Genomic DNA, 20185 nt, shown 5'->3' with positions numbered 1-20185 from the left:
CTCCACCCACTTCCCTGAATATCTCAGTCACTCAGTGACCATCTGGGCAAAAATTGGGAACCCTAAAATAAACAGTGTAAGAAGGGCTGCAGTTTACACTTTCCCAGTGAAATTTGTTTTTGGCTCCGCCCACTTTTTGTAACCTGGACACAAAATACTCAATGCCCAAGTTTGTGAGTTTTGGGGTCCTTGGCATCAATAATTTGTATTTTCCCAAGAAATGAAACAAATCTGATTCACTGTTTGTGGCTCTGTCCCCTTTTCTGAATTTGAACCTCAGTGACCCAATGACCAACTGTACCAGGTTTGAGGCTTGTGCCATTAACAGTGCAAGAATGGCAGCAATTTTAATATTCTCCTTGAAAAGCGACATGTGATTTTTGATTGGCATTTTTAGGCTCCACCCAGTTTTCTGATTATTAATCCCAGTCACCCAGTAACCAGCTAGGCTAAGTTTGAGAACCCTGCCATTAACAGTGAAGAAAGGCTGCAGTTTACAATTTCCCAGAAAAATCTGTTTTTAACTCCACCCACTTTTTGTAACCTTGACACACAGTCACTACCCAATGACCAAGTTTGTGAGCTTTTGGGTTCCTGGCATCAAAATTGTGCTAATGGAAGCAGTTTATCCAGCAAAGAAATCTGGCTGTTTTTGGCTCCGCCCCTTTACTGAATTTGAACCCCAAACACTTAACGACTGACTGTAGCAGGTTTGAGGCCTCTGCTATTAACAGTGTGAGAATGGCTGCAGTTTCAATATTCCCCTTGAAAATCAATAGGTGAATTTTGATTGGCTCTTGTAGGCTCCACCTACTTTTCCGAATATTAATCCTAGTCACCCAGTGACCAACTGTGTGAAGTTTGAGAACCCTGCCATTAACAGTGTAAGAAAAGCTGCAGTTTACATTTCCCCATGTAAAAAGTTAGTTGTTTTTGGCTCTGCCCACTATTTCTAATTTTGACATACAGTCACTTAATGACCAAGTTTATGAGCTTTGGGGTCTTTGGCATCAATAAGTTGCATTTTACCATTGAAATTAAACAAATCTGATTGGCTGTTTTTGGCCCGCTCCCTTCAGAATTTAAATTTCAGTCTCCCAGTGACTGACTGTAGCAGATGTTAGGCCTCTGCCATTAAGAGTGCATGAATGGCAGCAAAGTAAATATTCCCCTTGAAAATCAAAAGGTGAATTTTGATTGGCTGCTGTAGGCTCCACCCACTTTTATGAATATTAGCCACAGTCACCCAGTGGCCAACTGTGTCATGTTTGAGAACCCTGGCAATAACAGAATGGCTGAAATCAATCTAACAAATCTGATTGGCTGTTTGTGGCTCCACCCCTTTAGTGAATTTGGATCCCAGTCACCCAATGACTGACTGTATCAGGTTTGAGGCCTCTGCCACTAACAGTGTAAGAATGGTAGCAATGTGAATATTCCCCTTGAAAATTAATAGGTACATTTTGATTGGCTGTTGTAGGCTCCACCCACATTTCTGAATATTCATCCCAGTCACCCAGTGGCCAATTGTGTAAAGTTTGGGAACCCTGCAATGTAAAAAATGAAGTTGTTGGCACCAGCCACTTTTTCTAACCTTGACATACAGTCACTCAATTATCAAGTTTATCAGCTTTGGGATCCTTGGTATCAATACTTTGTATATTCCCATTGAAAAATAAACAAATCTGGCTGTTTGTGGCTCTGCCCCCCTTCCTGAATTTGGACCCTAATCACCCAGTAACCAACTGTACCAGGTTTCAGGCATCTGCTTTTACTAGTATAAGAGAATGGTAGCAGATGAAATATTCCCTTTGTAAATCAAAAGGGGAATTTTTATTGGCTGTTGTAGGCTCCACCCACCTTCCAAAATCTTAATCTGTGACCCAATGACCAACTGTGCAAAGTTTGAGAACCCTGCCATTAACGGTGTAAGAATGGCTGCCGTTTATACTTTCCCAGTAAAAGTTGTTTTGGCTCCGCCCACTTTTTGTAACCTTCACACACAGTCACTCAATGACCAAGTTTGTGAGCTGTCAGGTTCTAGGCATCAAAAATGTGTGAATGGAAGCAGTTTATCCACCAAGGAAATCTGATTGGCTGTATGTGGCCCCGCCCCTTTAGTGAACTTTGACCCCAGTCACCCAATGACCGACTGTAGCAAGTTTGAAGCCTCTGCCATTAAAAGTGTAAGAATAGCAGCAGTTTAAATATTCTCCTTGAGAATCAATAGGTGAATTTTGATTGGCTGTTGTAGGCTCCACCCACTTTCTTGAATCTTAATCTCATTCACCCAGTGACCAACTGTGGCAAGTTTGAGAACCCTGCGATTAACAGGCTGCAATTTACATTTTCCCATTTAAAATGAACGGCTGAAATTTGATTGGCTGTTTTATGATCCGCCCACTTTTCCTGGATTTGTAACCTCGGTCACCAAGTGACCAACTGTGCCAAGTGTGGGGACTGTGGCTCGATTACTGTGAGAATGGCAGCCTTTTACATTTTTGCCATTGACTTGAATGGGTGGATTCTGATTTGCTGTTTGTAGCTCCGCCCAGGTGTGCAGGGGGCCCGCGAGACCCCCAGAACATATCATCCCAGTTTCGTTCAAATTGGTCCAGCCGTTTTCGCGTGATCGCGGCACACACACACACACACACACACACACACACACACACACACACACACACACACACACACACACACACACACACACACACAGAGAGAGAGAGATTCCTGAAAAAGGATTTATACAAAGATGTTGGCCAGCTTCCCTGCTCGCTACACAGATTTTTGGCAGTTGGACAGAGCAACTACCATTCTCTAAGTGCTTTTGAAAATAAATAAATCTCTGAGAATCCCCTATGACTAGCCCAACACCTGACGCTTCTGTCAGATTTCTTCTACCTACTGTAAGTGACAGCAAAATAGGAGAAAAGTAATTTATGGCTCATTTTACTCTGGAAATGTTTTAATTTTACAATTTTTCGCCATAGTGCCCCTTTAAGAACCTCATTCTTTCAGAGGATCTTCTAACCCTAGTTCACGCCTTCATGACATCACGGCTAGACTATTGCAATGCCTTCTATGCAGGCCTTCCAAATAAAGACCTACACCACTGGCAGCTAGTACAGAATGCTGCCGCAAAACTGTTAAAGGGTATCTGAAGTGAAAATATACTTATGATATGATTTTTATGTGTAGTACAGCTAAGAATTAGAACTGTACAGGAAAAGTTAAGAAACTTCAGTTACAGTGGTTTGCAAAAGTATTCGGCCCCCTTGAAGTTTTCCACATTTTGTCATATTACTGCCACAAACATGAATCAATTGTATTGGAATTCCACCTGAAAGACCAATACAAAGTGGTGTACATGTGAGAAGTGGAACAAAAATCATACATGATTCCAAACATTTAAAAGAAAAATAACTGCAAAGTGGGGTGTGCGTAATTATTTAGCCCCCTGAGTCAATACTTTGTAGAACCACCTTTTGCTGCAATTACAGCTGCCAGTCTTTTAGGGTATGTCTCTACCAGCTTTGCACATCTAGTGACTGAAATCCTTGCCCATTCTAGCTTTGCAAAACAGCTCCAGCTCAGTCAAATTAGATGGACAGCGTTTGTGAACAGCAGTTTTCAGATCTTGCCACAGATTCTCGATTGGATTTAGAGCTGGACTTTGACTGGGCCATTCTAACACATGGATATGTTTTGTTTTAAACCATTTCATGGTTGCCCTGGCTTTATGTTTTGGGTCGTTGTCCTGCTGGAAGGTGAACTTCCTCCCCAGTCTCAAGTCTTTTGCAGACTTCAAAAGATTTTCTTCCAAGATTGCCCTGTATTTGGCTCCATCCATCTTCCCATCAACTCTGAACAGCTTCCCTATCCCTGCTGAAGAGAAGTACCCCAAGAGCATGATGCTGCCACCACCATATTTGACAGTGGGGATGGTGTATTCAGAGTGATGTGCAGTGTTAGTTTTCCACCACACATAGCTTTTTGCATTTTGGCCATAAAGTTCCATTTTGGTCTCATCTGACCAGAGCACCTTCTTCCACATGTTTGCTGTGTCCCCCACATGGCTTGTGGCAAACTGCAAACAGGACTTCTTATGCTTTTCTGTTAACAATGGATTTCTTCTTGCCACTCTTCCATAAAGACCAACTTTGTGCAGTGCACGACTAATAGTTGTCCTATGGACAGATTCTCCCACCTGAGCTGTAGATCTCTGCAGCTCGTCCAGAGTCACCATGGGCCTCTTGACTGCATTTCTGATCAGCGCTCTCCTTGTTTGGCCTGTGAGTTTAGGTGGACGGCCTTGTCTTGGTAGGTTTACAGTTGTGCCATACTCCTTTCATTTCTGAATGATCGCTTGAACAGTGCTGGGATGTTCAAGGCTTTGGAAATCTTTTTGTAGCCCAAGCCTACTTTAAATTTCTCAATAACTTTATCCCTGACATGTCTGGTGTGTTCTTTGGACTTCATGGTGTTGTTGCTCCCACTATTCTCTTAGACAACCTCTGAGGCCATCACAGAGCAGCTGTATTTGTACTAACATTAGATTACACACAGGTGCACTCTATTTAGTCATTAGCACTCATCAGGCAATGTCTATGGGCAACTGACTGCACTCAGACCAAAAAGGGGTTAGATAATTACGCACACCCCACTTTGCAGTTGTTGTTTTTTTAAATGTTTGGAATCATGTATGATTTTCGTTCCACTTCTCACGTGTACACCACTTTGTATTGATCTTTCACGTGGAATTCCAATAAAAATGATTTGTTTGTGGCAGTAACATGACAAAATTTGGAAAACTTCAAGGTGGCCGAATACTTTTGTAAACCACGGTATCTATGCAAAAGAGTTTTGCTGAGCTCTGCGAGAGCAATGCTATTTTCTGAAGCACTTATCTCAACCAGTCTCTCACTGTTTCGTGTTTATTTAGAAGGAGTCTGAAGCAAATTTTAAAATATAAAAAAAAAAACAACAGGTACTCACCTGAGGAGAGGGAAGGCTTTGGGTCCTATAGAGTGCCTTCCCGTCCCCCTGCTGGTCTCACCATTCCCCCGGACTGCTGGTCGTGGACTGCTCTCTTTCGGGTTGGGGAGACTTTGGCAATCTTCTTAAAGGACTTACGAGGCGAGCATTGAAAAAAAAGTTAAGTACCTCATGTCCCGGGTCGCCTTATCAGACGGCGACTAGAAGAGTACTCTTCAAAAAAAAGTGTCAGCGCAAGTATATGACAAGTCACGTCTTGCGTCCCTCAGCGCTGCTCGTCTCTGCTGAGGGGGCGCGGCTGACTTTTACATCATTCATGTCATGTGGGCGGTCTTGTGGTCACACCCACATGACGTACAACAGAGTGATAGGAGCAAGGAGGGCCGCAGACATCACAGAATACCTGCGCAGCCGCACTGGGCTAAGAGAAGTGCGCAGACGCTGGAACTTTTAAAGCGGCGATTCTAGTCGCCGTCTGATAAGGCGACCCGGGGCAGGGTCGGGGCTGGCAATGCAGAGTGGATTCGCTGATCCGAGCTCCAGTCAGTTGAAAGGAAGGCGCCGATAGTCTGCCCTAAGGACTACAAAGGACATGAGGTACTTAACTTTTTTTTCAATGCTCGCCTCGTAAGTCCTTTAAGCACTCGGGCTTCCAAAGACAGCCCACACGTGAGCGCCCTCTCTGGCACACTTGCAAGTTGCGCAGTACAGAGCCGCCAGTCTTTGGGAGCACGAGTGCTTACGAAGATTGCCGAAGTCTCCCACGGCGAGAGATTCAAACAAAGCAGCCTGCGGAGGAACAGTGAGACCGGCAGGAGAACGGGAAGGCTTTATAGGACCCAGAGCCTGTCCTCTCCTTAAACGAGTATCTGTTTTTTTTATTTTTAAAAAGGCTACAGGTTCACTTTAAGGTTTTGCTGCCAGGAAGTTCAAAGGGTCATTAGTTCTGCTCTATTACATCATTTCAAATACAGAGTGTAATTTGTAAACTGCAAATATTAAGAGAATGATGCAATGTTATAGAAAAACAGCTATATAACTGAAAATAAAAATATTAGACTATTTTCTTTGTTACTATTGTTCTATTAATTATACATACGATTCATTATATCATATGCTTATCCCGCTTCATTGTCACCTGCCATTGCTACATAACGCCAATCCTTTGCGCACTACACAGGCTACCCATAAATTGGAGAATCCTTTCCAAATTGGCATGCTAACCTTCATATCCCTACATGTCCCAAGCCCTAGATACCTGAAGGATTTGTTGCTACTGTGTTACAACTGCCACAACCTCAGATCAAAAAGGATCCAATAACTTAACCACCCCAGAGCCCAACTAAAAACCTTTGGAGCCAGAGCTTCCTGTCATGCTGCTCCTCCCCTGTGGAATGCCTTGCCAAACTTAATCAGGACAGCTCCAACCCAGGACATGTTTACAGTAAATCAAAACTAAAAAGCCACCGGTTTAGTCTGGAATTGATGAATACATAACTCTTCCCCTGTACACATTATCTGAGACAAGCTTATGCACTTTAAAGTCCTACAGGAGAAAAGCATTTTACAAATGTTTGGTGGTTGTTCTACAAAAGAAGAGAGTGGTCATTCCAAGCTACTCAGATGTTTGAATAAGTTCTACACAAGGCTGACATACTTGTCACTGTCATTGTTTTCTGTGCCATTCTCCTGGATGGATAAAGCTGTCACCTCCTTGGTCACCTCCTCTGTCACCTCCGCATCCTTCTCCTCATTGCCAGGAACATCGCCATCTGCTGGAGACAGGGATACTATCAGTAACATACGGCGGATAGTGGGGGATCAGCATTACAAATCTGCAGCATTCACCTGGCACTGAAAACTGCCACTGCATAAAGCACATAACTGGATGAGGTGCAGCTCCACACTCCAAGAGAAAATACTATCATTCCCAAATCATCTCTCTACATAGTAATTGATTTAACCCTTTGGGGACCAACAATAGTAAAATGACAGCTGACATCTTCCCTCAGTGATCAGCAGCCATCACGATTGGCTCCTGATCGCTACAATCGCTGGCGGATCGTAGTAATCTCTGTGTTACTGTTGCGGTGGTGGGGGGGGGGGGGGATATGAAGAAGAGGATCCACTCAACTTCCTGCCATTCCCCAGCGATCGCCTCTCCCCTCCTTTCTGGCCGGCATCTTCTCTCGCTCTGGCGTCAGTGCCTTGCTTGTCGTCATTAAGCTGTGACCCGGAACTGAGCGGCAGTACGTGCGGGGATGCCGGCGAGAGCGGAGGGGTCCACAGTGGCTCATCGCTGGAGCCTGGGAGGTGAGTAAAGGCTGCTAAGGCTGCTGCATACAGGGGGGGGGGGGGACACCTGGCCACACAGGTGGGGGGGGGGGGTCCTTAGGGAAGGTTCAGGGTCGATCACAAAAAAATAAAAATCCACATCCACTTACTTGGGGCTTCCTCCAGCCCGTGGCAGGCAGGAGGTGCCCTCGGCGCCGCTCCGCAGGCTCCTGGTGGTCTCCTGTGGCACGCCCGACCTGGCCAGGCCGGCGGCCAGGTCGGGCCTCTTCTGCGCTCCAATCTGCGTCTCACTGGTGTGCGCTGACGTCATCGGACGTCCTCCGGGCTGTACTGCCCAGGCTCAGAACTACTGAGCCTGGGCAGTACAGCCCGGAGGACGTCCGATGACGTCAGCGCACACCAGTGAGACGCAGATTGGAGCGCAGAAGAGGCCCGACCTGGCCGCCGGCCTGGCCAGGTCGGGCAGGCCACTGAAAACCACCGGGAGTCTGCGGAGCGGCGCCGAGGGCACCTCCTGCCTGCCACGGGGTGGAGGAAGCCCCAGGTAAGTGGATGTGGCTTTTTATTTTTTTTTTTGATCGTCCCTGAACCTTCCCTTTAAGGGGGGTTAGGCAGCCGGTCCCAAATGGTTAAAGTAAAGGGCAGAGTTTGGACAACTCAGAGTCCAGCCAATCAGTCTTGTACATTTTCACAAAGCTGTGAATCCAGCTGTAAGTGGCCACTCCTCCCCCCAAAAAATAAAAAAATTATATAGAGATATAATAATTTACTATGTTTGGCTCCCTGTAATCTGTGCCACAGCGTCTCTGGTCTATAGTAGACGGTAATGCTAAGAATACACAAGATTTTCAGCAGATTTACTGTCCGATCGTATTTTTCGATCGATTTCCATTCACTTCTATGAGAAAATTGATCAGAAAATGATAAAAATCAGATCGGACCTGTCGGAAATTATCTATCGAGCCATCTATCTGCCAAAAAAAACAAAACAAAACCCTCATGGAGTATTCCCAGCATAAGCGCTTGTGAGTGAAGTTAGCCCAAAGATGTAACATTTATACAGGATATGTCCGATTTCCCATAAGTAGAATGTTAGCTTTTATGACCAAAGTGTCAGTCTGAAGTTATAGTAAATGTCACTCGGGACAGAACTGATGCTCTGTAAGGGTGCATACACACCACCGATTTTGATTGCCCAATTTGACCACCTCCATGTAGTATGAGAGCTTACCTACACAATTGTTCATAGTATTCAAAATCTGTTGGCCCCCATACTAAGTTTGGGGGGGAGTAAAATTGGCCAATCGTGCCCATGCACTAATCAGTTTTCCCTGGCAGATCTGATCCCAGAGATCGAATCTGACAAAGTTTGATGCCTCAACATGACCGCCCGACTGTATTTTCAATCGATTTCTGGATGAAACTGATCAAAATTACAGCTGCCCAGAATCCCCCCTCAGCTCTGTGGAACTTAGAGTCAGGTAGGAGCACAGCCCTGTGCCCTGCAGTGTGAATGCTTCACTGTCCCCTTCATTAGCAAAGTCGGCTGTCCTCATTATCTGTATCCAAACTGCTCCTGCCCGATTCCGTTGTCAGTTGGGGGGGGGGGGGGGGGCAGGAGACTGCTCTATAGACAGGGATAGATGCCGCTCTGATATCTTTTGGCCACATCAGGTGCCAATCAATAAATGTATGGGCACCGTGGCGTAACAAAGGAGCTTGAGGCTCAGTGCAAGTTCTACATGGGGCCCAAACCACTGTATTGATATGGAACCCACAAAACCTACCAAGGACAGCTGCAGTGTCCAGGAGAGTCAGGAAACAGTTTGTTAAAGGAAACATCCAAGCTGTTAAAAAAAAAAAAAACTCCCCTTACCTGGGGATTTCTCCAGCCCCTGACAGTTGTTCTGTGCCCTCGCCACAGTTGAACTAACCTGGGGCTTCTAATCATCCCCCGCAGGGGTCCTGTGCCTGCGCAGCCCCTCACTGATGCTCCAGCCCCGCCTCCAGTTCACTTCTGGAATTTCCGACTTTAAAGTCGGAAAACCACTGCGCCTGCGAGGCCATGTCCTCGCTCCTGCTGACGTCACCAGGAGAGTACTGCGCAGTCGCAGACTGTACTGGGCCTGCAAATACACTCCTGGTGACGTCAGCGGGAACGAGGGTGTGGCCGCGCAGGCACAGTGACTTTCCAACTTTAAAGTCGGAAATTCCATAAGTGAACTGGAGGCGGGGCCGGAGCATCAGTGAGTGGCAGCGCGGGCACAGGACGTCTGCGGAGGACCATTAGAAGCCCCGGGAAAGTTCAACTCTCTTTCCACCTACAGTCATCCTTTAAGGATTACCGCTATGCAATGCAATGTGTTCATTAACAGCATAACACTAATGAAAACCTAGTAAGATGGATGAAGGAGGACCCCTAGTGGACCCCTCTGGTCCTGGGATCCCTGGTGTGGTCACAACCTCTGTATTCCCTATTGATACACCACTGTATGGGCACCTGTACGTGTCACACAGGACAGATCTGACTATAAGTAGATAATAACACACCCAGTGTCACTTCTGCTAACTCTGTGCTGCTGATTTGGCCTCTCCGGGGAGAGGGGGCGTTACCTGGCTGCGTCCCCAAGGCGTCACCCCTCCCTGCTGTTATTATACACACAGAGCACAGCGTGCAAGACTTACATCAGGTGCAGCATCTCCCCCCGACCCCCCCCCCCCCCCAGGGGCCCCAGACGTAATTAACCCTCTCCTAGTAAGGTGCTCTACATTGAATTAATTAAATATTATATAGCGTTAATTAATCTATTTGTGAGCTATTTTCCACTCGCTGGAATACATATTTCCAGAGCCCGTGCACAAGGCAGGTAATGAGCCACCTGACCTCTTCATAAAATAGGAGTGCAGAAAAGGATTCTGGTCTCCCGACGCGCTCAGGCCAGGTGAGACAAGCGACGCTCTCTGCTCGCCTTTCGCTATTTGAATAACTTTGAATTGGAGGTCTGATATTTCACAGCAAGCAAATCAGGAAGACGAGAGACACCTGATCAGAGAGGGACAGTGCCAGCAGTACATAGGAATATTTATATCACAGTATTATGAGTGAATTCCAGTGTCATATTGTCATACCTGAGCAATGTGAAATCTCCTCATTATTGTGGACTGTTAAGCCTTGTTCACATTGCGTTGCATGCGCGCTATCGCCCGCGCTGAGCGATTTTTTTTCCTAATCACTCTGCTTTGCGTGTTATAAGAGCTTTTGTAAGCTCTTTAGCAGAGCAATTATTTAAATCACTTCCTGGCATCAATCAGGAAGTGATTACTTTGACCCCGGAAATGAATAAATACAATGTATTCATTAAAGCGCTGGGGAAATCGCTATACAAAGCGCTTTGCGATTTCCGTACACCTTCCATTCAGGGCTGCAGCGCTTTTGTCAGCAGAAAGCAAACAGAACGCCCCAATGAGAACTAGCTCTTTGGAAAGCATAGCGTAAGCTCTTTTAGGGCAATTTGTACAAATCGCCTGTGCTTAAAAATTCCAAAAAATGCCTCTAGTGTGAACAAGCCCTTAAAGTGGACCTGAACTCTTGCACAGGACAGAAGGAAAACATTAAAAATGCACCTTGTATGTATTAAGGGAGTTTAGCCTGTCTAATGCCCCCTCAGCTGTGAATAATCACAAGTGTATTTTGATCTCTCAGCTGGGTGCCACAGCAGAGCAGCTAATTTGTAAACACAGGACTTTAACAATATGTGTTTCCACGCAAGCAGGAAGTAGACACACTGCAGATTTGTAATTTGTATCAGCTGTAACAAAGGAATGTTTTTCTTTAAAGGTTATTCTGCTGTTGCTTATCTTTTAGAGCTGAGAGGAAGTTCTGAGTTCAGTTCCGCTTGAAGGTACCCATACATTGCTTGATTTTCCACCCAGCGATTAGGCGATCAACTAAAGTGAAATGACTAGCGACTCATATACTACAAGGGAGATCCTATGCAAATCTCCTTCACTAATCGATCTGAACAATGAAAATCGATTCTGCCATGACCAAAATGATGTGAACCGCAGCCGATCCCTGATATTTTCTATCCGCATAGGAAATTTTGTGTGCAGGGTGAAGCCGAAAAACTGCTCACCGTGCTCCAGCACAACCCCTGGATTCCTGTTCCAAAGTGACTGCACATCTGTGCACAAAGCAAGATCCATAAAGACATGGATGGAGATAACTAAGGATAGTGAATGAGATGCAAATAATTTTGAGTTGATGCAGCAGTATGCAAATTTTGTATGCAAATATATGCAGCTTGAACATTGAACCAATCAAATCATGCCAAGGTAAAATTTGATCGGTACATTTTCAAGCTGCATACATTTGCATATAAAATTTGCATAATCCTGCATCAACTCAAAAATATTTGCACCTTGTTGACCATCCACATTGATGACCCTACAGGAAGGAGGGTGAGGGATGACACCCCCTATACACAGTGTCGTCACCCCATATAAAACACCCCTATAAGAAGGGGTAAGGGAAGGGACACCCCACATCCATATATAATGCCGCTATAGGAAAGAAGGGACCTCCATGCACATATATATTGCACCTATATGAAGGGAGGAGGGAAGGGAACCAAATACTATAGGAAGGGAAGAGACCCCCCCCCCCCCCATACACATATGTATTCAGGGCCGGCCTTTGACCTGAGCGACCGGTGCGATCGCTCAGGGCGCCGGCTTCCAGGGGGCGCTCCTGTCCCCTGGCCACATGTTTAAACGTGGAGGCTGCCGCTGCAGCCCCAGCTGGGTCCTCCCGCTCCGCCCCCTGGTGCCGCTGCTGGGGGGGGGGGGAAACATCTCCGTGCGGCCGCCGTGATGGAGGGGGGAGCCGCAGCGTGGGGAGGGCAGCTCGACCTCTCCCTCCCTTCCTCTCCGGGCCACCCTCCGTGCTCCCCCCTCCGATGTAGCAGAGAGAACAACTCACCTCCCTGGTTCCGATCGCCGGCGCCTCTCACTTGCCGCTGGTATCTTCTACATTAGTCACTGATGCACACTAAACTTCCTGCTTAACAGGAAGTTTAGTGTGTATCAGTAACTATGTAGAAGAGAGTAGACCAGCGGCAAGTGAGAGGCGCCGGCGATCGGAACCAGGGAGGTGAGTTGTTCTCTCTGCTACATCGGAGGGGGGAGCACGGAGGGTGGCCCGGAGAGAAAGGGAGGGAGAGGTCGGGCTGCCCTCCCCGCGGCTCCCCCCTCCACTATGAGGGGAGGGGGTACCTACCTACCTACCTACCCACCCTATACTGGGGGCAGCTACCTATCTAACCTATACTGGAGGCAGCTACCTATCTAACCTATACTGGGGGCAGCTACCTATCTAACCTATACTGGGGGCAGCTACCTATCTAACCTATACTGGGGGCAGCTACCTATCTAACCAATACTGGGGGCAGCTACCTATCTAACCTATACTGGGGGGCAGCTACCTATCTAACCTATACTGGGGGGCAGCTACCTATCTAACCTATACTGGGGGGCAGCTACCTATCTAACCTATACTGGGGGGCAGCTACCTATCTAACCTATACTGGGGGGCAGCTACCTATCTAACCTATACTGGGGGGCAGCTACCTATCTAATCTATACTGGGGGCACCTACCTATCTAACCTATACTGGGGGCAGCTACCTATCTAACCTATACTGAAGGCACCTACCTATCTAACCTATACTGGGGGCAGCTACCTATCTAACCTATACTGGGAGCACCTACCTATCTAACCTATACTGGGGCAGCTACCTATCTAACCTATACTGGGGGGCAGCTACCTATCTAACCTATACTGGGGGGCAGCTACCTATCTAACCTATACTGGGGGCAGCTACCTATCTAACCTATACTGGGGGGCAGCTACCTATCTAATCTATGCTGGGGGCAGCTACCTATCTAACCTATATTGCAGGTACCTACCTACCTATCTAACCTGTACTGGGGGCACCTACCTATCTAACCTATAGCTGGGACAAATGCCTACCTAACCTATACTGGGGCAAGTATACTGGCTACCTATACTGGGGGCACCTACCTGGCTACCTATACTGGGGGGGGGGACTTATAGCTATATGTCAGGAATGTGTGTGGTGCGCTCACACGCGAAGAGGATGAATGTGGGGGGGGGGGGGGCACCAAAATCTGGTTACGCTCAGGGCGCTGTGAAACCTAAGGCCGGCCCTGTATGTATTCACCCTATAGGAAGGGACCCCATAAACATGTGTATTTACCCCTATAGGAAGAGGGGAGGGAACCCCCATACTTATGCCCCCAATTGCTATTCAGAAATGATATATAATAGAGACAACCCCCCTCCCATACACAGCAGGGTGACCTCACCTGCACTCAGGCTCTCCCCTGGATTCTCCTCCGTCTCCCCCGCCGCAGCTCCAGCCGCATCCCCCTCTGCATCCATCAGCAGCTGCCTCCAGCTCGGGTCTGCTCGGCAATCTCCGTACAGGGGCGTGGCCTACGGCAGGGGAACGTAGAGCAACCAATCAGAGCGGACGGCGTGTAGGAGGCGGAGACTAGAGCAGCAAGCGGAAAGTGGCGTTGTGAACTGACTGAGGGAAGGGCGGATGTGAGCTCGTTGTCATGGAGATGTGATGCGGAAGTAGTGGTTGCTAAGGACGCCGTTGGCGGCGATGGACGCGCCAGATTGTCTGCGCTGGAGCTGCCGAGATGTGGGGGGCTGGCTGCGGAGGAAAGGATTCCCCCAGTATGAGGTACACAGAGGAGGAAGGGATCCCCCAGTATGAGGTACACAGAGGAGGAAGGAAATCCCCCAGTATGAGGTAAGAAGGGATCCCCCAGTATGAGGTATACAGAGGAGAAAGGGATACCCCCAGTATGAGGAATACAGAAGAGAAAGGGATTCCCTTCGCATGAGGTATACAGAGGAGGAAGGAATACCCACAGTATGACGTATACAGAGGAGGAAGGGATCCCCCGTATAAGTTACACAGAGGGAGAAGGCATTCACTTAGTATGAGGTGCAGAGGGAGAAGGGATTTCCCCAGTATAAGGTACACAGAGGAGGAAAGGATTCCCTTAGTATGAGGTACACAGAGGAGGAAAGGATTCCCTTAGTATGAGGTACACAGAGGAAGAAGGGATTCTCTTAGTATGAGTTATACAGAGGAAGAAGGTATTCCCTTAGTATGAGGTACACGGAGGAAGAAGGGATCCTTCCAGTATGAGGTACACAGAGGAAGAAGGGATTCTCTTAGTATGAGTTATACAGAGGAAAAAGGGATTCCTTTAGTATGAGGTACACAGAGGAAGAAGGGATCCCTCCAGTATGAGGTACACAGAGGAAGAAGGGATGCCCCCAGTATGAGGTACACAGAGGAAGAAGGGATGCCCCCAGTATGAGGTACACAGAGGAAGCAGGGATTCCCCCAGTATGAGGTATAGAGGCAGAAGGGATTCCCCCAGTATGAGGTATACAGAGGCAGAAGGGATTCCCCCAGTATGAGGTATACAGAGGCAGAAGGGATTCCCCCAGTATGAGGTATACATAGGCAGAAGGGATTCCCCCAGTATTAGGTATACAGAGGCAGAAGGGATTCCCCCAGTATGAGTTACACAGAGGAGGAAGGGATCCCCCAGCATGAGGTACACAGAGGAGGAAGGGATACCCCCAGTATGAGGTACACAGAGGAGGAAGGGATCCCCTCCAGTATGAGGTACACAGAAGAAGGAATTTCCTTAGTATGAGGTATACAGAGGCAGAAGGGATTCCCCCAGTATGAGGTACACTGAGGAGGAAGGGATTCCCTTAGTATGAGGTATACAGAGAAGTAAGGGATTCCCCCAGTATGCAGTACACAGGAGGAAGGGATCCCCCAAGTAGGAGGTATACAGAGGAGGTAGGGGTTCCCACAGTATGAGATATACAGTGAAGGAAGGGATTCCCACAGTATGGAGGTATACAGAGGAAGGGATACAGGGGGGTTACTGACCTCTGATGAGGGAGGAGGAAGGGATTCCCGCAGCATAAGGTAGGTACATAGAGGCAGAAGGGATTCCCCCAGTATAAGGCACACAGGGGGGTGACTGACCTCTGAAGGGGGAGAAGGAAGGGTTTCCCCAGTATAAGGTATATTACAGAGGAGTGACTGACCTCTGATAGGTAGGAGGGGATTTCCCATTGTTTTATAACATATGTAACATCTCTCTCTTATTGCAGGCATGTTTCACTGAGAATGGCATCAATGGGCGGAGACTCATCCACGTAACATGTGCCACCCTCCCACAGATTGGCATCACTGATTTCGAGGATATGAAGGTGAGTCTGTGACCATTCCCACCACAGATATATAACCTAAGGTGAAACCAAACCAACAATAAAGGTTCACTCAACAGAAGCTATACCAAAAGGTAGTGCACAAATTCTTGTCATTCACATCATAATAAATGTCAACTGTAAAAATCCACCATTCATGCTTCAGACGATTTGCCCCTCCATCATCGCAACCATCCATCTGTTCCAATGCTCGTTGGAATTGATGCTAGGACTTGGTGCTTCTGCCTGGGATTCACTGCTGATGAGCCATGGGCTCCACTGAAACACCTGACACCTCCCAGTTGTGTTGTTTCTGTGCTTGCTGTCCCTATACTGGCCTCATTGGCATTAACAGGTTCCTACATCTGACTTACAACCTATATAAGCACTTCTAGGCCAGCAAAACTATCTGAATCCCTTACTTGCTACCTTGTTCCTGAGATCCTTGACCCTGTTCCCATCATCATTCTGGTATTTTGTTTGATCTGACTTGTTGTTCCTGACTTTGGTTAATGTCCGCCTGCCTAGAATCTGGTTTGTGATTGAACGGTTCTCCTGCGTTTTTCTGTTTTCTCCTTCACCAGTGGGGCAATCCTAGGGGTCATGACCTAGTGGCTACTGGACTCCAAAGTAGTGCATCTCCAACTAGGGGTGGCAGATCATCTCTTGCGGAATAGCCAGATGAAGACTCATAGCCACTTAGGTTCCACACCCTGGGAGCTCCAGGCGTACCACCAGTACAGCGGTCAAAGGAAAACTTGAAAAGCCCTAACAGAAATCATAGCTTGTTAATCTTCTACTGGTTGATTCTCAATGTTTGCAACCACTTTAAATACACTCATCCATTCATATATGCATCTATCCATTGTTTCTTCCACCCATTCTTCCATCAATCTATCCATCCCTCTACCAGCCCCTCACCCAACTAGCTTACCTACCTATCTGTTCATCACTTCATTCACCCATCTTTCTATACATCCTTCCATCCATTGTTCTATCCACTCATCCATCCTCCCACCCATCCACTCATCCATCCATCCATCCATTAAAATAAAGAGATGACACCCAAGGAGCAACTAACACTCAAGGGACCCCATATCAACATTTTGGTGAGGCCCACCAAGACTATTTGCGGCCAGTGTGTTCCTGTAATAAAAGTCCCTGTATCCAGTGTGTTGCTTTATCCTCCCAATAAAATTCAAACTCACAATTGTGGTCAGTTTACCTATGAAGGTGTCCTGTGGCATCTTTATATATAATACGTCCCCCTGGTGGTCAGGCCAGGACTCCATAAGACCCGTGAAGGCGTCATGTGGTATTTGACTATACATTCATAATACATACAGTCAGGTTCATAATGAATTTTGACATTTTTTAGCTCTATACACAACCACAATATACTTAAAATGAAAGGATCTGCTGCTAACGTGTTTATGCCTAATGCCACAGGATGCCTTCAGAGGTCTTGTGGAGTTTTTGCCAGACCGCCGAGGGGAATTGCACTATATAATAGGCTAACAGTGTATTATACAGTACAATACACTGTTAGCCTATTATATAGAGCAGTTCCCCTCGGTGGTCTAGCAAAAACTCCACAAGACCTCTGAAGGCGTCTTTTGGTATTGGGCATCAACACGTTAGCAACAGATCCTGTAGGTCTTCTTAAAGGACAACTGAAGTGAGACGAATATGGAGGCTACCAAATTGATTTCCTTTTAAACAATACCAGTTGCCTGGCTTCCTGTTGGTCTATTTGGCTGCAGTAATGTCTGAATCACACCTGATACAAGCATGCAGCTAATCTTGTCAGATCTGACAGTAATGTCAGAAACACCCGATCTGCTGCATGCTTGTTCAGGGTCTGTGGCTGAAAGTATTAGAGGCAGAGGATCAGCAGGATAGCCAGGCAACTGGTATTGCTGACAAGGAAATAAAAATGGCAGCCTCCACATTCTTCTCACTTCAGTTGTCCTTTAAGTTCTTCAGAGAGACCTGCATAGATAGGACTTGTTTTTCCAGCACATCCCACAGATGGGGAACTTGCAGACCAAACAAAACATAGTTCATCAGAGCAGGCCATCTTCTTTCATCGGTCTAGTTCTGATGGTCATGTGCCCATTGAAGGCACTTTCAGAAGTGTACACGGGTGGTCTGCACTTTGCTACAAAGACTGCTGTACACAGCAAGCTGCTATGCTCCATGTGTTCTGTCATCTGTTGCTTGTGGCCCGCAGTAGCTCTTCTGAGGACTCAGACCAGACAGGCTATCTTCACTCTCCTCAAACATCAATAATTCTTGGGTCACTAGTCGACTTTAGACCACTTTTAGGAGATACAAACCAGTGCATGCCAGAAATTCCCCCACAAATCCTGCCAGTTTGGAGATGTTCTGACCCCATCATCTAGTCATCACAGCTTAGTCAAGTCGCTCAAATTTTTACGCTTGCCCATTTCTCCTGCTTCCAGAGCTCAACGTTCACTTGCTGCATAGTATGACCCACTATATATTCTCTTCTTCTCAGGCTATCGCCAAGCTGGTGAGAGATCTGCTGGGAGTCAGTGAGCCAATGTGGAGCCGCAGCATCTCTCTGCCCCGAAGGGACAACCTGGGGCTTTTCTTGGAGCAGAAATCCCAAACTGGTGCCAACAATGACCTCCTTACCTATAACCAATTCATACAGGAACAGGGGCTTTGACTGTCCACCCCATCCCCAGAACCTCTACCTGCTCACCACCATCCAGAAACAGAGCTTGACTTATCCCCAATCACCAGAGCCGCTATCTTCTCACCAACGTTCAGACCAGGAGCACAGCTGAAACTCATACCTAATCACCAGAGCCACTACCTTCTCACCAACATCCAGGAGCACAGCTGAGACTAATCTTCAATCACTAGAGTTGCTACCTTCTCACCAACATCCAACCATAGTATGAAAGTGCTGAAAGCACATACATGAGTGTGTTGTCATTAAGCACATGAGAAGTTTTGTATACGAGACTGTGAGGAGGTGATTCTAGAGGTGAGCAAAAAAAAGCTCATGCACATCTGAGATTGCGATTGGGTTGGAATCTGGAAACCAATGAGGAGATGTACAGAGGAGAGAGATTGTGGAGAGCTTTTTAAGTTAGGATTAAGAGTTTAAAGTAAGTATTCTCTCGCCTATTGGCAGCCAATGAAGAGCTTTGTAGTGAGGAGCAGCAGAGGAAGAGCAAGAATAGAAATGAATGAGATGAGCAGCCGAGTTCAGTACAGAATGGAGCAGTGCCAGTCAGTTAGTTGGTAGTCAACACAGCAGTACATTACAATTACCCAGCTTAGATATTTTAAGAGCTTCTATGTCAGAAGTTGTTTTTCTAATGGGTTAATGCTGGGAATACGCAATTAGATTTTTCTGCACATTTACTGTCCGATTGTTTTTCTTAATTTCCATTCACTTCTATGAGAAATCGATCAGAAAAACAATGGAAAATAAGTTCGGACCTGTCAGAGATTATCAAACCATCTGTCTGCCAAATATCTCATGCTGTATTCCCTGCATTAGTTACCCAAGGCCAGGAGCTAGTATGTAGGCTAAACTTGATTTTGAGATTACCATGTCGTAATCCACCAGACGTCCTAAAGGTTCCATAGGTCCCAATGTTTATCAAAGGGGGTATTGACTCTTGCCATTAGCCCCTCCATGCACTTCATGCTGAAAACTCATTTAGTAATTTATCTTTTGTTGGAGGTTTCTGAGATCTCCATAATTGTACAATAGATTGTTTGGCCCCAGTAAGGGAATGGGGTTCAAGTTTCTGGGCCTTACGCTAAAAATTGGACTAGAGATAGCCTAATAATATAGCGGCGTAGATTCAAAATGTGTAGCCCATATTTCCTGTACTAGGTCCTGTAAAGTTTCTGGCAAGGTCTAATATGCGAGCCTTCCCAAAAATATGGAACAGAAAGTTGGCAGAGACCTCTGACATCTCCTCTCTAGCAATGTGCTGGAGTGTCCAGATTCCATTTATTTATTCCATCAGGGGTTCTGTACCACATAAAAAGAACCATACAGTGTTTTTTTATTTAGAAGTGGAGTAAATGGAGAAGCTAGCAGCATTGTTTTAAAGAGAATCAGTGCTCTAAAATTCTTACAATAAAAAGCATACCATTCTATTCATTATGTTCTCCTGGGCCCCTCTGTGCTCTTTCTGTCTCTCCCTGCTGCAATCCTGGCTTGTAATTGCCATTTTTATCCAGTGTTTACAAACAAAAGACATAGCAAGTGATACGCTGAGAAGAGATGAGTGTGTGAGCCATACAGAGTGTGCAGGGGGCCTGGAGAGGGTGTGTATAGTTTCTAGCCAATCACAAGCAGCACAGCACATTCCAGCCTCAGCCCGACAGAGGAGAGAAGATTAAATCATATAACAGAGATAATGCAGCCACTGTGCAAATAGGAAAGGCTGCAGTTAGACAGAGCACATTAGTGTGGTATAGGAACCTATAGGATAGTAGAAATAAGGATGAACATTTTGTTACAGAGTCTCTTTAAAATTATTCACCACATCAGTAGTGTAAT

General features: G+C 46.5%; 2 protein-coding genes across 4 annotated transcripts in view; one reads left to right on the top strand and one right to left on the bottom strand.

Annotated features, from left to right (window-relative positions):
- Positions 1–13877, bottom strand: part of TMED8 (transmembrane p24 trafficking protein family member 8) — a 32985-nt gene extending 19108 nt beyond the window's left edge. Inside the window, exons 1-2 of one of the 2 annotated variants that reach the window (XM_068254476.1) lie at positions 13680–13877; positions 6656–6773 (exon numbers count right to left, since the gene is read on the bottom strand). In XM_068254476.1, the coding sequence (XP_068110577.1) occupies positions 6656–6773; positions 13680–13755 (194 nt within the window). In that variant the 5' untranslated portion in view covers positions 13756–13877. The remainder of the gene's footprint in view (positions 1–6655; positions 6774–13679) is intronic. The other variant, XM_068254477.1, reaches the window with a different exon arrangement.
- Positions 13878–13915: 38 nt separating this feature from the next.
- On the top strand, positions 13916–19783 carry SAMD15 (sterile alpha motif domain containing 15). Of its 2 annotated transcripts, none has more exons than XM_068254478.1 (3): positions 13916–14065; positions 15532–15630; positions 18149–19783. In XM_068254478.1, exons 1-3 carry the CDS (start codon positions 13985–13987, stop codon positions 18320–18322), a joined length of 354 nt encoding a protein of 117 aa, XP_068110579.1. In that variant the 5' UTR covers positions 13916–13984; the 3' UTR covers positions 18323–19783. The 2 variants fall into 2 exon arrangements, 1 of the variants encoding a protein (XP_068110579.1); XR_011024154.1 differs by having other exon boundaries at positions 13917–14134.
- Positions 19784–20185: the final 402 nt, after the last annotated feature.

The sequence above is a fragment of the Hyperolius riggenbachi genome, chromosome 9 (genome assembly GCF_040937935.1).
Source record: "Hyperolius riggenbachi isolate aHypRig1 chromosome 9, aHypRig1.pri, whole genome shotgun sequence".
NCBI lineage: Eukaryota > Metazoa > Chordata > Amphibia > Anura > Hyperoliidae > Hyperolius > Hyperolius riggenbachi.
The sequence above is the reverse complement of the archived record's forward strand: the minus strand, read 5'-3'. Positions and strand labels throughout refer to the sequence as shown.